The 13,992-nt window shown below is 42.8% G+C and overlaps 1 protein-coding gene across 1 annotated transcript in view; it reads left to right on the top strand.

The window, feature by feature from the left end:
* BLOC1S5 (biogenesis of lysosomal organelles complex 1 subunit 5) overlaps window positions 1-13,992 on the top strand; it is a 71,656-nt gene that overhangs the window by 34,205 nt on the left and 23,459 nt on the right. The window contains exon 4 of the mRNA XM_056521125.1: window positions 4,139-4,197. Within this exon, the coding sequence (XP_056377100.1) occupies window positions 4,139-4,197 (59 nt within the window). The remainder of the gene's footprint in view (window positions 1-4,138; window positions 4,198-13,992) is intronic.

Genomic DNA, 13,992 nt, shown 5'->3' with positions numbered 1-13,992 from the left:
CTCCTTTTCCTCCTGTGAGCCAAGGCGCTGGAAATGAGCCGCGGGCGCAGGTCAAAGAACGGAAGCGGTCACCTCCCCCTGAAAGCCAGTGGGCCGCAGGCTCTGCAGAACCTCTGATCAGAAATTCTGCAGCGCCTGCGGCCCACTGGCTGTCAGCGCTTGCAGGGGGAGGTGACAGCTTCCGTTCTCTGTCCTGCGCCCGCGGCTCACAACTCATTCATTTCCAGCGCCGCGGCTCACAGGAGGAAAAGGAGATCAGCGCCTGCGGGTAACATGTGGGGACAGCGCTGCGGCTGATTCATTCGGTGGGGGGAGGAAAAGCAGAGCAGCACCCGTGGGTCATGTATGATTAGTTCCCCAGCGCACTGCGGCTGATAATTCATAAAAGGGGGGGGGGGAGGGGGAGTATGGTGGTAAGGGGGAAATGAGTGGGGGAAAAAATCGTCAAATACCGTGGAACCGCCATAGGTTTGAATAATACAATGATAAACATTTTTGGTCATACCGCCCAGCACTTCTTTTCTTGCCCAGGAAGGCAGAATTCTTCATTTGACAGGTACCCTTTAAACAACTGCATACTTTATCATTACAAGTTGTGGAGACACCTTTCCTCCTATGGCTCTTCCAGCAATAGCTCTACCTGCAGCAAGTGTAGTATTGCTTGACATCTATTTAAAGGGGTACTCCGGTGGAAAACTTCTTTTTATTATTATTTTTTTTTTATTTATTTATTTTTTTGAATCAACTGGTGCCAGAGAGGTAAACAGATTTGTAAATTACTTTTATTAAAAAATTTTAATCCTTCCACTACTTATTAGCTGCTAAATACTACAGAGGAAATTATTTTCTGACATCACGACCACAGTGCTCTCTGCGGACATCTCTGTCCATTTAAGGAACTGACCAGAGCAGCATATGTTTGCTATCAGAATTTTCTCCTACTCTGGACAGTTCTTAAAATGGACAGAGATGTCAGCAGAGAGCACTGTGGTCGTCATGTCAGCAGAGAGCTCTGTGTTCAAAAAAAAAAGAATTTCCTCTGTAGTATTCAGCAGCTAATAAAGAAGGATTAAGATTTTTTTAATAGAAGTAGTTTACAAATATGTTTAACTTTCTGGCACCAGTTGATTAAAAAAAAAAAATTCCCCTGGAGTACCCCTTTAAGTTAAAGGGTGATCAACTTCAGTATTCTGCAGCAGGTCTGTGCTCTGGCGAATAGAAGACATAGGGGGAGCTTTATCACTGCCTTCCTGACAATTGTGCAATTTCAATGTAGATAACTTTGTCAAAACTGACTGTGCAATGCAGTGCTTCATTCTTGACTATGCAGTGGATGAGATTTAATAAAGGGGTTATCCAGGGAAAAACTTTTTTTTATATATATCAGCTGGCTCCAGAGAGTGAAACAGATTTGTAAATTACTTCTATTAAAAAAAAATTAATCCTTTCAGTACTTATGAGCTGCTGAAGTTGAGTTGCTCTTTTCTGTCTATGTGCTCTCTGATGACACATGTCTCGGAAACTGTCCAGAGTAGAAGCAAATTCCCATAATTCATATGGTAATAGGTTTTGCAGAAAAGAACCGTTTCATACAAATAACAGGTGTCTCACATCTTTATAACACACCTTTTTTTTTATTTTTCAGTAAACTGGCATCTCTTGACCTGAGAAGTTTTTGTTTATAAAGGCTACTTGTACAATACGAGCCTGTTGGTATCACAAAGATTCATAGACTGATATTATACTACCGTATATACTCGAGTATAAGCCGACCCAAATATAAGCCGAGGCCCCTAATTTCACCCCAAAAACCCAGGAAAAGTTATTGACTCGACTATAAGCCTAGGGTGGGAAATACATCATCCCCCGCTGTCATCATCCAGACCCCCATCATCAACCCTCCCCCCCCCCCCCTCATCACCACCGCCTGTCAATTCCTTCATCAGTGGTCTTCAACCTGCGGACCTCCCAGATGTTGCAAAACTACAACTCCCAGCATGCCCGGACAGCCATCGGCCTTGACGACGACACACAGGGATGTTCATATGCAGGCTGCAAATTAATGTCCCTGTGCAGCATCTTCAAGGCAACGTCACTAGTCCGGGGCAGGCCCGGAGAAGAGGGCCCCCGCAGTGAAAATGGACAGCCCGCAACGACTAACCCTCCCCACCAGACGGTCCCTGCAGCATAGATGGCCCGGACCAGCTCACCCTTCCTTCCCACCGAGGGGAAGTTAGTAGAAAACAAAAGGGGGGGGGTCTGGATGATGACGAAGGCCGCAGTGGTCTTCAACCTGCGGACCTCCAGAGGTTTCAAAACTACAACTCCCAGCATGCCCGCACAGCCATCGGCTGTCCGGGCATGCTGGGAATTGTAGTTTTGCAACATCTGGAGGTCCGCAGGTTGAAGACCACTGATGAAGGGATTGACAGGCGGTGATGATGAGGGGGGGGGAGAGAATGATGACGGGGGTGAAGTCCGCAGTGGTCTTCATTCTGCAGACCTCCAGAGGTTTCAAAATTACAACTCCCAGCATGCCTGGACAGCAGATGGCTGTCCGGGCATGCTGGGAGTTGTAGTTTTGCAACATCTGGAGGTCCGCAGGTTGAAGACCACTGAGAAGGGATTGACAGGCGGAGAGTTCACTCGAGTATAAGCCGAGGGGGAGTTCACTCGAGTATAAGCCGAGGGGGGCGTTTTCAGCACGAAAAATCGTGCTGAAAAACTCGGCTTATACTCGAGTATATACGATACTTGGCATTTGATGTTACAAAGTGCTCTTCTTATCAGCAACCAGTAAAAATGAACTATTGTAGAGTATATATATTTTTTTAGAACACTCCTTATTTTCCAGGTAACAAACATGGATGCCTTGTATGTGTTATCTTAAAGTTGATTTACGCATCTTCAAAGGATAATCCAATCATAGTAAGTTAAGGCATATGCCCACGACCCCAACAATCAGGACAATATGAAGGTGCTGTGTGGTGCTAAAGCTTAAAGGACAACTGCAGCGGAATTACACTTATCCCCTATCCACAGGATAGGGGATAAGTGTTTGATTGCTGGGACCCCCCTCGATCTCCCTAACGGGGCGCCGGCATTAGCGCCCGTGGTGACATAGCGTCGACCTAGAGGTCGACGGTGACGCCCGTCTCCTCCCCGTCCCCATACAGTTCTATGGGGGAGGCACGAATGCTGCCTCCCCGCCTCTCCCATAGAGATGTATGGAGGAGGCGTGCCGGCCGCAACATCATCCTGAGGATAGGGGATGAGTGGTTGTAACGCTGCAGATGTCCTTTAAATTGATATTCTGAAGAAATGCAGTTATTTTGAAATCAACTGGTGGCAGAAAGTTTTGTAAACTACTTTTATTTAAAATAACAAAAAAAAATCAGTACTTATCACCTGCTGTATGTCCTTGAGGAAGTTGTGTAGTTCTTTTCAATCCAACACAGTGATCCCTGCTGTTGTTGGGGTTACATATGGGGTTCCTGCTTCCACATGGTGGAGGCCATCCACTTCATGTGATTTTGGTTTTGGGTCAGCAAATGTTTCCTCTAAGATTAGTGTGAATGAGTTATTAAATAGAGATACATATACTTTCCACAATTTTGATTGAAAAAAAAATGGCATTTGTAAAAGTATGTTATCTTGTTGTTATAACTGGAATAAAATGTTGATTTATGTATTCATTTATTTATGTGGAAATAATTTGCTTATGACAAAGTCTGTGCACAGAGCTTGGTATAGACGAAGAACAAATGAACTCCTTTGAATGCTTGTTGGAGCGTTCTAGAACATGTAAATAAAGGAAGTATTTGAGTCTTCGTCCATCTGTTAACAATCTGTGACTTGACAAGCCTTTCCTTCCATGTGCACAGTGAGCTCCAAATTCCCATTGCTTGTCAGCAGTATAAAGTGATAGAGCCTTAATATCCTTTCCTGCTTTGGTTTCTCTAAAGCAACGGGGTGTAGTGCACTGAACCAGGGATTCGTAGTTCTCACCTATGGGCACTTCCTGAACATACTGCTAAAGTGTTTTACTACAGCCAGTCTGCAGTGTACCGCACACTGATATGGACACAGTTTCTCTAGGAGGACAGCTGATTAATCCATTCATATCTGTTTCTTTCAGTGGAAACTGCCAATCACGCCATCCATAGGCTCCAGCAGCAAGAGCAGGAGACTGAAAAGGTAAACGTGACGCACAGCACGTGTTGTAACAGAACTCAGATATTCCCAAAACATCCAGGAGACCTGCCGAGAAGCTGAAATATCTTGTAAAGTCTTCATTGTTGTTTTAAATGCAGATTTTTTTTATGGTATGCCTGTTATATAATTTTAAAAGATGTAATTTTAAAAGAACACACATCTATGTAGAAAATCTGCCTAGTTAAGAAAACACAGAATTAACAAAAAGTTAAATAACAACCACTATTGAAGTTGTAGGGCAGATCATAACACCCCCCCCCCCCCCCCCCCAAAAAAAAATAATTACTGTACATCAAATGAAACTCAAATTCTAATTTCTATTCTTTAGAATGTAAGCATTAGTTACTGCTGATATTTACAGTAGACTATGTTCAGTCATTTAGCTACAGTGGGGATCAAAAGTTTGGGCACCCCAGGTAAAAATGTGTATTAATGTGCATAAAGAAGCCAAGGAAAGATGGAAAAATCTCCAAAAGGCATCAAATTACAGATTAGACATTCTTATAATATGTCAACAAAAGTTAGATTTTATTTCCATCATTTACACTTTCAAAATAACAGAAAACCAAAAAATGGCATCTGCAAAAGTTTGGGCATCCTGCAGAGTTAATATCTTGTACTGCCCCCTTTGGAAAGTATCACAGCTTGTAAACGCTTTTTGTAGCCAGCCAAGAGCCTTTCAATTCTTGTTTGCAGTATCTTCGCCCATTCTTCCTTACAAAAGTCTTCCTGTTCTTTGAGATTTCTGGGCTGACTGTCAAGCACTGCTCTTTTAAGGTCTATCCATAGATTTTCAATTATGTTGGGGTCAGGAGATTGTGAAGGCCATGGCAAAACCTTCAGTTTACGCCTCTTGATGTAATGCCCCGTGGATTTCGAAGTGTGTTTAGGATCATTATCCATTTAACTACACCAAAAGAAGAAGATACCAGTAAACTTATTTGAATACAAAAAATAGTGGGTAAGCTTTATTAAAGTGCATAATAAAATCATACATAAAATACAAGGTACTATACAGATGAAGGCTACAGAAGAAAGGTAGTGATACTAGATCCACAATGGTAGACAATACAGACGGCAGGAATACAGTCCACAGATGTCAAATTGCAACATGCCCATAAGTAATAAAAAATAAATAGTATAACATACATATAATGGATGTGTAAAGCTGATAAATGTCCTCAAAAAGGCTATAGGTAAAGTGCAAATAACAAATAGTAAGGCACCTAGCCCTATTCAGAGGTTAGTCAGCAGCAATAGATAAGAGCATAAAGGACAGCATAAAATAACATAACAAATACCTGCCATACACCAAAAGGGGAGATCACTACCTGTACCCCAACGCGCGTTTCGCGTATGGGCTTCGTCAGGGGGCGTGTCTAATGTTAAAGAGCGTCCCTATTTATAGTGATCCTCTAAACATTATTGGTTAGGGTAAGGTAGAGGGGCGGCTGTTACAGCCAATGGTGGTGAGTGTATTATAAAATAACCTACTTGTAGATGCGCATCGGTTCAGACAGCCTAAGTGATAGGACATGCACCGCCTGTGGCGCTGGTGCCCGCCGCTCGGCGGGTGACGTCACTTCCTCCAGCGCCACATCCGGTGCGGCTCCCGATCACCTGACCCACACGTCATCGAGCCGGAGTCACATGACCGATGCACCACAGCGTCCCATGGCGCATCTCATGGTCGGGATCTCATGGTTTTGGTGCGCCATGGGACACCAAATTTCATGGAATCCATTTTTCCTTCTACTCATGAGATGTACCCTGTGTCACTGGCTGCAATACAACCCCAAAGCATGATTCATCCACCCCCATGCTTAACAGTTGGACAGAGGTTCTTTTCATTAAATTCTGTTCCCCTTCTTCTCCAAACGTACCTTTGCTCATTCCGGCCAAAAAGTTCATTTTTAACCTCATCGGTCCACAGAACTTGTTTCCAAAATGCATCAGGCTTGTCTATAAGTTCAAACGCTGATTTTTGTGGTGAGGACGTAGAAGAGGTTTTCTTCCGATGACTCTTCTATGAAGACCATATTTGTACAAGTATCTCTTTTATAGTGGAATAGACAACTCCAGTGTCTGCCAGATCTTTCTGGAGGGATTGTGCAGTCAAACGTGGGTTTTTAATATTTTTTTCTCGCAATCCTGCGAGCTGTTCTATTTTTCTTGGTCTTCCAGATCTTGCTTTAAACACTTAAGGACGCAGCCCTCTTTCACCTTAAGGACTGAGCCCTTTTTTGCAATTCTGACCACCGTCACTTTACTAATTAATAACTCGAAAACTCTTTTACCGAATATTCTGATTCTGAGAGAGTTTTTTCATGACATATTCTACTTTATTTTGGTGGTAAATTTTCGGCGTTACTTGCATCCTTCTTTGGTGAAAAATCCCATAATTTCCTGAAAATTTTGAAAATTTATGCATTTTTCTAAGTTTGAAGCTCTCTACTTGTTAGGAAAATGGATATTACAAATACATTTTATTTTTATTCACAAATACACTATGTCCACTTTATGTTGGCCTTCTAAAATGGACATATTTTTACTTTTTGAAAAAATTTGAGGGCTTCAAAGTAGAGCAGCAATTTTCAAAAATTTCATGAAAATTGCAAAATCTGAAGGGACAGATGTTACAGAACTACAACTCCCAAGCATGCCTGGGCAGTCTAGGCATGCTGAGAGTTGTAGTTTGGCAACATCTGGAGGGCTACCGTTTGGGCACCACTAACAGTGGTCTCCAAACTGTGACCCTCCAGATGTTACAAAACTACAACTCCCAGCATGCCCTGGGCATGCTGGGAGTTGCAGTTTGGCCTTCCTTGTGGTTGCCACAGTAAAGATCACCACTTTCACTCCCCCCCCCCCCCCCCCCCCCAAACGTGGTTTCCCGACCTGAGCCAGGATCCAGCAGTCTCCAGCGACGATCCGGGGTCCCCAGGCATCTTCTCCTCCAGGTACCGGCCTCCATCTTTTTCCCACGATCCCCTCGACATCCAGGGGTGTGCAGAACGGGGGGTCCTGCCCTGTCCTGCCCTGCCATTGGTCAGAATCAGTTCTGACCAATGGCAGGGGATAGGAGGAGATTGCTCCTATCCCTCAGGATGATCAGGGCTGTCTCTGACAGCTCCGATCATCCCTATTTTCTGGGTGATCGGGTCACCCCGGAATAGCAGAAAATCGCATGTCTGAATTGACATGCGATTTTCTGCGATCGCCGACATGGGGGGGGTCTCAGGACCCCCCTCGGCGATGTGCCGGGGGGGGGGGGGGCTGCTCAATGATTTCAGCAGACATTCCGGTCTGGTCCTCAACCGGCTAGCGGCGGGGACCGGAATTCACACGGGCGTATGCATACGCCCGGGGGACTAAGGATACGCCACGGGAGACTAAGGATGCAGCGCGTATGCATACGCCCGGCGTCCTTAAAAGGTTAACTTCCACTGTTCCTGATGGCCATTTCTTAATTACATTCCGAACAGAGGATATTGACATCTGGAAAAAAAAAACGTTTTACTATCCTCTTATAGCCTTCTCCAGCTTTGTTGGGGAAAGGTCAGATGAGTCTGGGCATTTAAAACCTTTGAGATTGACATCACCTGGTCCAGGGCCGGCCTTAGGTGTTCAGGCGCTCTGTGCAAGCTAACCTTGTGGCGTAATGCATACACTTTATATATACATATACACCCCCTCTTACCTCTGTGTCCTCATCACCCCCAAAACCCCCGCCAAACCCCTCCTCATCACCACTATTACCCCCCTCTCCTCATCCCCATAACTTCCCCTGCACCTCTCATCACCCCCCGCACCTCTCATCATCCCCATAACCCCCCTGCACCTCTCATCAACCCCTTAACCCCCCCCCCCCCTGCACCTCTTATCACCTCCACAACCAACCCCCCCCGCAAGTTTACTTACCCTGCCGCGGATCGATGCATCGGCGTGAGGCGGCTGCTCCTGTCACTGCACGGGGGAGGATGAAGAAGATCGCACAAGACTTAGGCAGGGACAGGTCAGGTGATTGGAGTAGACGTGCATGCCTGCGCGGGGCATGTGACGTCTCTACTCCAATCAGCCCTCGGCCTGTCCAGCCCTGCAATGATTCTAGGGGGCCCGCGTCCTAGAAGTAGAAATGTGCGGGCGGCGGCGAGCCCCCCGGACTGAGACAAGCCAGTTAAAAAAAAAAGCCGAGCTGTGTCGGCCGCCGGGTGCCCCTGCTGCTGTGGCGCCCTGTGCGGCCGCACAGCTCGCACACCCCAAAGGCCGGCCCTGACCTGGTCTTCCCAGATGACGATTGAGAACAATCCATGACACTGGCAGGTCTCATCTTTGCAGAGGAGGCAGTGCATGCTATAAATTCTGCAGGGTGCCCAAACTTTTGCAGACGCCATTTTTTTGTTTTCTGTTTTTGTAAATGATGGAAATAAAATCTAACTTTTGTTGACATATTATAAGAATGTCTAATCTGTAATTTGATGCCTTTTGGAGATTTTTCCTTGGCTTCTTTATGCACATTAATACAAATTTTTACCTGGGTGCCTAAACTTTGGATCCCCACTGTATGTTTAGTCATTTAGTTTACATTGAACTCTGCAGCATGAAATCTGCAGCTTCAAATCCTGTGCATCAAATATGCACATGATACTGTACATGTTAATAGACCTGAAGAAAGTTCTTTTGTTGCCTTTTTTTCCATAGTAACTGTACATGCGCCAGGCCCTTGCTACAGAAGTCAGGAGTAGCGAGGGCCCGGCGCATGCGCAGTTATATTGGGCAGAGCACTCTCCGGGGATGCACAGCTCTCACGTCATCAGGACGTGAGAGCTGTGTAAAATCTTTATGCACTCTGCAGACAGAGCGCTGCGCTCCGGGGGCCTGTGAAGAAAATAAATATTCAAGCCGTGGGGGTGGGCTTAGGCCCCTCCCTCTGGGACTCAAAGAAATATGGATGCTGGGGGACCGCCTTCAAAGCGCTACTACAGAGAGGACAAACAGAACTTTAGCAATGGAGAACTCAGTGGCCAGTGCACACACTAAAGTGACCCTTTGTTGGACTCCAGTTCACCTTCACTATCACACAGTATATATGGTTTAGTGTGGGTGATCTAGCTAACAGTTGTACTTAAAAGATGGCACAACCCATCTAAAGTGGTAATCAACTGATGACAGAAAGTTAAACGGATTTGTAAACTACTTCTATTAAAAAATCTTAATCCTTCTAGTACTTCTAAGCTTCTGTATGCTCCACAGGAAGTTCTTTTCTTTTTTGCATTTCCTTTCTGTCTGACCACAGTGCTCTCTGCTGACACCTTTGTCCATTTTAGGAGCAAATCACCATAGCAAACCTATCTTGCGCTGGACAGTTCCTGAAATTGACAGAGGTGTCAGCAGAGCGCACTGTGGTCAGACAGAAAGGAAATGCAAAAAGAAAAGAACTTCCTGTGGAGCATACAGAAGCTTAGAAGTACTAGAAGGATTAAGATGTTTTAATAAAAGTAGCTTACAGATCTGTTTAACTTTCTTGCACCAGTTGATTAAAATGCTGGAAATTTTTTTTTTTTTTTTTTTAAAGGCATAATCCGAGCAAAATGAAGAAAAGCTCAATCAAACAGTTGCCCACATGACCTCTCTTATTCTCTATTATTTGAGTCACTTGTAACATTTTTTTCCCACCATTTTGTACCAGTAACCCACTTGTTTATATATGTGATTGTGCTGTGATCTACCTGTATCTCAAGCACTATACAGAACATTCTTAAAGGGGTATTCCAGGAAAAAATTATTTTTTTTTTTCTATATCAACTGGCTCCAGAAAGTTTAAACAGATTTGTAAATCTTCTATTTAAAAAATCTTAATCCTTTCAATAATTATCAGCTGCTGAAGTTGAGTTGTTCTTTTCTGTCTGGCAACAGTGCTTTCTGCTGACATCTCTGCTTGTCTTGGGAACTGCACAGAGTAGAAGAGGTTTGCTATGGGGATTTGCTTATACTCTGGACAGGTCCCGGGATACGTGTAATCAGAGAGCACTTAGACAGAAAAGAACAACTCCACTTCATCCGCTCATAAGTACTGAAAGGATTAAGATTTTTTAATAGAAGTAATTTACAAATCTGTTTAACTTTCTGGAGCCAGTGATATATTAAAAAAAAGTTTAAAGTCCTCCTCCATGCTCCTCTATTACTTTTGCTGCACTCTCGTAGAGAATGCTTTGACACATCGTAGAGATGTTTTGATCTGTTAGGGGTCTGAGTGCAGAGATCCCACAGATTACAATACTAAAATGAGGTGGGAGAAGAGCTCCGTAAAGCGCTTCCCATCTCTTTCCTTGCTGATGGAGACAGGTTGTACAGAAAGTCTATAAAGTCTGTGTTATGTAGCGAAGAGAGAAATGTGTAAAGAAGTGCTTAAAGGGGTACTCCGGTGAAAACCTTTTTTCTTTTAAATCAACATATTTGTAAATTACTTCTATAAAAAATCTTAATCCTTCCAGTACTTATTAGCTGCTGAATGCTACAGAGTAAATTCCTTTCTTTTTGGAACACTGATGACATCACGAGCACAGTGCTCTCTGCTGACATCTCTGTCCATTTTAGCAACCATGCATAGCAGATGTATGCTAAGGGCAGCATGGTGGCTCGGTGGTTAGCACTGCTGCCTTGCAGTGCTGGGGACTTGGGTTCAAATCCCACTAAAGACAACAATAAATAAAGCATTATTATTATTATAATAACGTCAGCAGAGAGAACTGTGGTCGTGATGTCATCAGAGAGCGTTCCAAAAAGAAAAGAATTTCCTCTGTAGTATTCAGCAGCTAATAAGTACAGGAAGGATTAAGATTTTTTAATGGAAGTAATTTACAAATATTTTTAACTTTCTGCCACCAGTTGATTTAAAAGAAAAAAGGTTTTCATCGGAGTACCCCTTTAACGGTGCTTCTTGCCACTTATTTTAGCGATTGGCAGGGGTCTCAACGCCCAGACCCTGACTGATCAAAACTTTTGACATGGTTCTATGGCATGTTAATCCCCCCCCCCCCCCCCACGTGAATCTCCTGTCAGGGATGTCTATAGGAATGATTATTGATGTGCAGTAGTTCTGCTTGTGTCATTTGTGTAGGATTGATTGATTTATTTTTTTCCTGTCATCGTGCTCCCATGACTGAGCAATGGAAAAAACCTCTCTTAGGTCTGTAAGGCATAAGAAAAGAAGCGTGGGAGTCTGATAGAAACAAAAACACAACTTTTTTTTTAATAACACCTGGATTAGGACTTCAGTCCTCTTATGCTGATCATGGTCAGTATCAGGCGGTTCTGTACAGGGGGAAACAAATGTCACACTATTGGAATTGTCCGATAACATGAATGTCATGGCTTTCCTGAAAATATCTTTGTCCATAGATCGATGTAACTTAGCAGTCCTGTTTTATTCTTCCTGAAAAAGCTAGGATTTTTAAGATACTTTTTAGGAAAATCGTTGATCTTAACCAGAAGGGGGCATCAGTGTTATACAGCACACACTTTTCAAAATCTTTGCTTTCCACGTTAACCCATGCTGCACTGTGAGGGCTTAATTTTTTCCACGTTCCCTTTTGTTTTTTACATTTGAATTTATTATTATATTTTTTTTACTTGTTAGTTAAGTGTATAGACTAGATGTGTTGCAGAATGAAGAAAAATACTACAGTGGAAAGGTAAAGCTTACAACTATAGGTCTTTATGCATTACCAGCGCTGATTTATAGAAAAATACATGAACCCCTTAGGTGTCCCATGTGACTGCTTGTTTGACTTGAAGACTAAGCAAACTTGTTTATGTGAACATATAGGTTGTAAGGGCTGTGTAACAGGACTGTGACCTCCAGTACATCCACCATTCATTTTTTAAACCCTTAATGTCACACTGGTATGTAGAAAATCCAGTGCATGCCATTATTCTAAAGACCTTAAGAAAGAAAGAAAAAAATAACTTTTTCCATGTATTTTGTCATTTTACAGTTTTTACATTTACTAATTTCAAAGCTCGTGCATTTTCCCTTGAAAAAAAAAAATGTATCAACCAAACGGATTATCTGCCATGACTTCCTACAACTCCAAATGACATAATGATCTAGATATTCAGCACCAGAGGAGTAGGGAATGTATTAGTAGTTTTTAGAAAAACTGGTTGATGAAACAGTGTATGAGAGCTGCTATATTAGTCTGTATAAGCTTTACAATATACTATTAGTAACTGCAGATCAATGACTAAATAATCTACTAAAAAACAACACTAATGGTTTTGTAGATGTTTTTTTGCCAGTAGCATGCTAAAGCTTCCCACAAATTCATATCTACATATTATAAGCTGTCCAACCATATGCAGGTCAGCCTGCTGTGTTATAGACACTATGGACCATACATGTTTCTGCTGGTATCATCAACCTCTAAATAATCCTTTGCACATTATATGGACAGATCAGCATTAAAGGACTTTTTTAGGTCTGGGAGAAAAACAGTTTAAGGCTTTGCTATAAAATAAACCATTCTCACTGTTTGATCTACTGCCATTCTGACTGTGCCTGGTCCCTAGGCTGTGATCAGTGCTTTCTTGTGATGTCTCCACACATGACATAGGTTGTTGTAGCCAGTGGTTTTGTGAACAGGCATTTCCTGTGCATCACGATGGGTACCAGGAAGCACTCATCACTGAGACTTAGGTGCAGTGGCGAGGGATTGAACAGGGGAGTATAGCTGAAAGGGATTTTTTGGGACAAAATTTATTGATGACCTATCCTCAGGATAGTGTATATAAAATGACTCTTACCAAGCTAGCATATAATGGATTGCACCTCATAAAAAAATCACCTTTATTATAACCATCACCAGGAAAAAGATTAATAACATTTGAAAATAATGCACAGCAATCACTGGTCCATGATACGGCAAGTGATCCCATTGTGTACCCCTACAATTAAATCGTTGTTGCAAAGTGCTATCATAAGTAACCCTGAATAGTGCAGCATCAAGTGACAAAAGTGCAAAATGCTGTAATTATAAAGAAGAAGAAAAAAGGAATCTTAATAATACAAACCAGTGCCTTCATGGGTAGAGAGAGTGTAAATGTCCCATACATACTATGCTCCCTCTCATATATCCTCAGGGGTAAATATTAAGTGCCACATGGTGACAGGCAGACGAAAATAAAAGCATGGGTAGAGATTGGTCTTGTATGACTGCCTCCATGTAATCTTTTACAAACCTGAAATAGTACTTTAGATGTTCTTATGATCCTATGACCTCAAATTATCAACTGAACATTGGATAGCACATAGGAAGAAGGTGAAACTTCAATTCTACACTTTAATGGGGTACTCCAGTGGAATTTTATTTTTCAAATAAACGAATACCAGAAAGTTAAACAGATTTGTAAATTATTTCCATTTAAAAATCTCAATCCTTCCAGTACTTATCAGCTGCTGTATACCACAGAGGAAAATGTATTTCTTTCTAGAGTTCTTATCTGTCTGACCACAGTGCTCTCTGCTAACACCTCTGTCCATGTCACGAACTGTCCAGAGTACAAGCAAATCCATATAGCAAACCTTTCCTGCTCTGGGCAGTTACTGACTAGGACAAAGGTGTCAGCAGAGAGCACTGTGGTCAGGCTAAAAAGAACAACTTCCTCTGTAGTACACAGCAGCTGATAAGTACTTGAAGGGTTAAGATTTTTAAATAGATGTAATTTACAAATCTGTCAAGCTTTCTGGCATCAGTTTATTTGAGGGGGGGGGGGAAG

This window comes from Hyla sarda, chromosome 5 (assembly GCF_029499605.1).
Source record: "Hyla sarda isolate aHylSar1 chromosome 5, aHylSar1.hap1, whole genome shotgun sequence".
Lineage (NCBI taxonomy): Eukaryota > Metazoa > Chordata > Amphibia > Anura > Hylidae > Hyla > Hyla sarda.
This window is presented reverse-complemented; position numbering and strand designations above follow the sequence as displayed.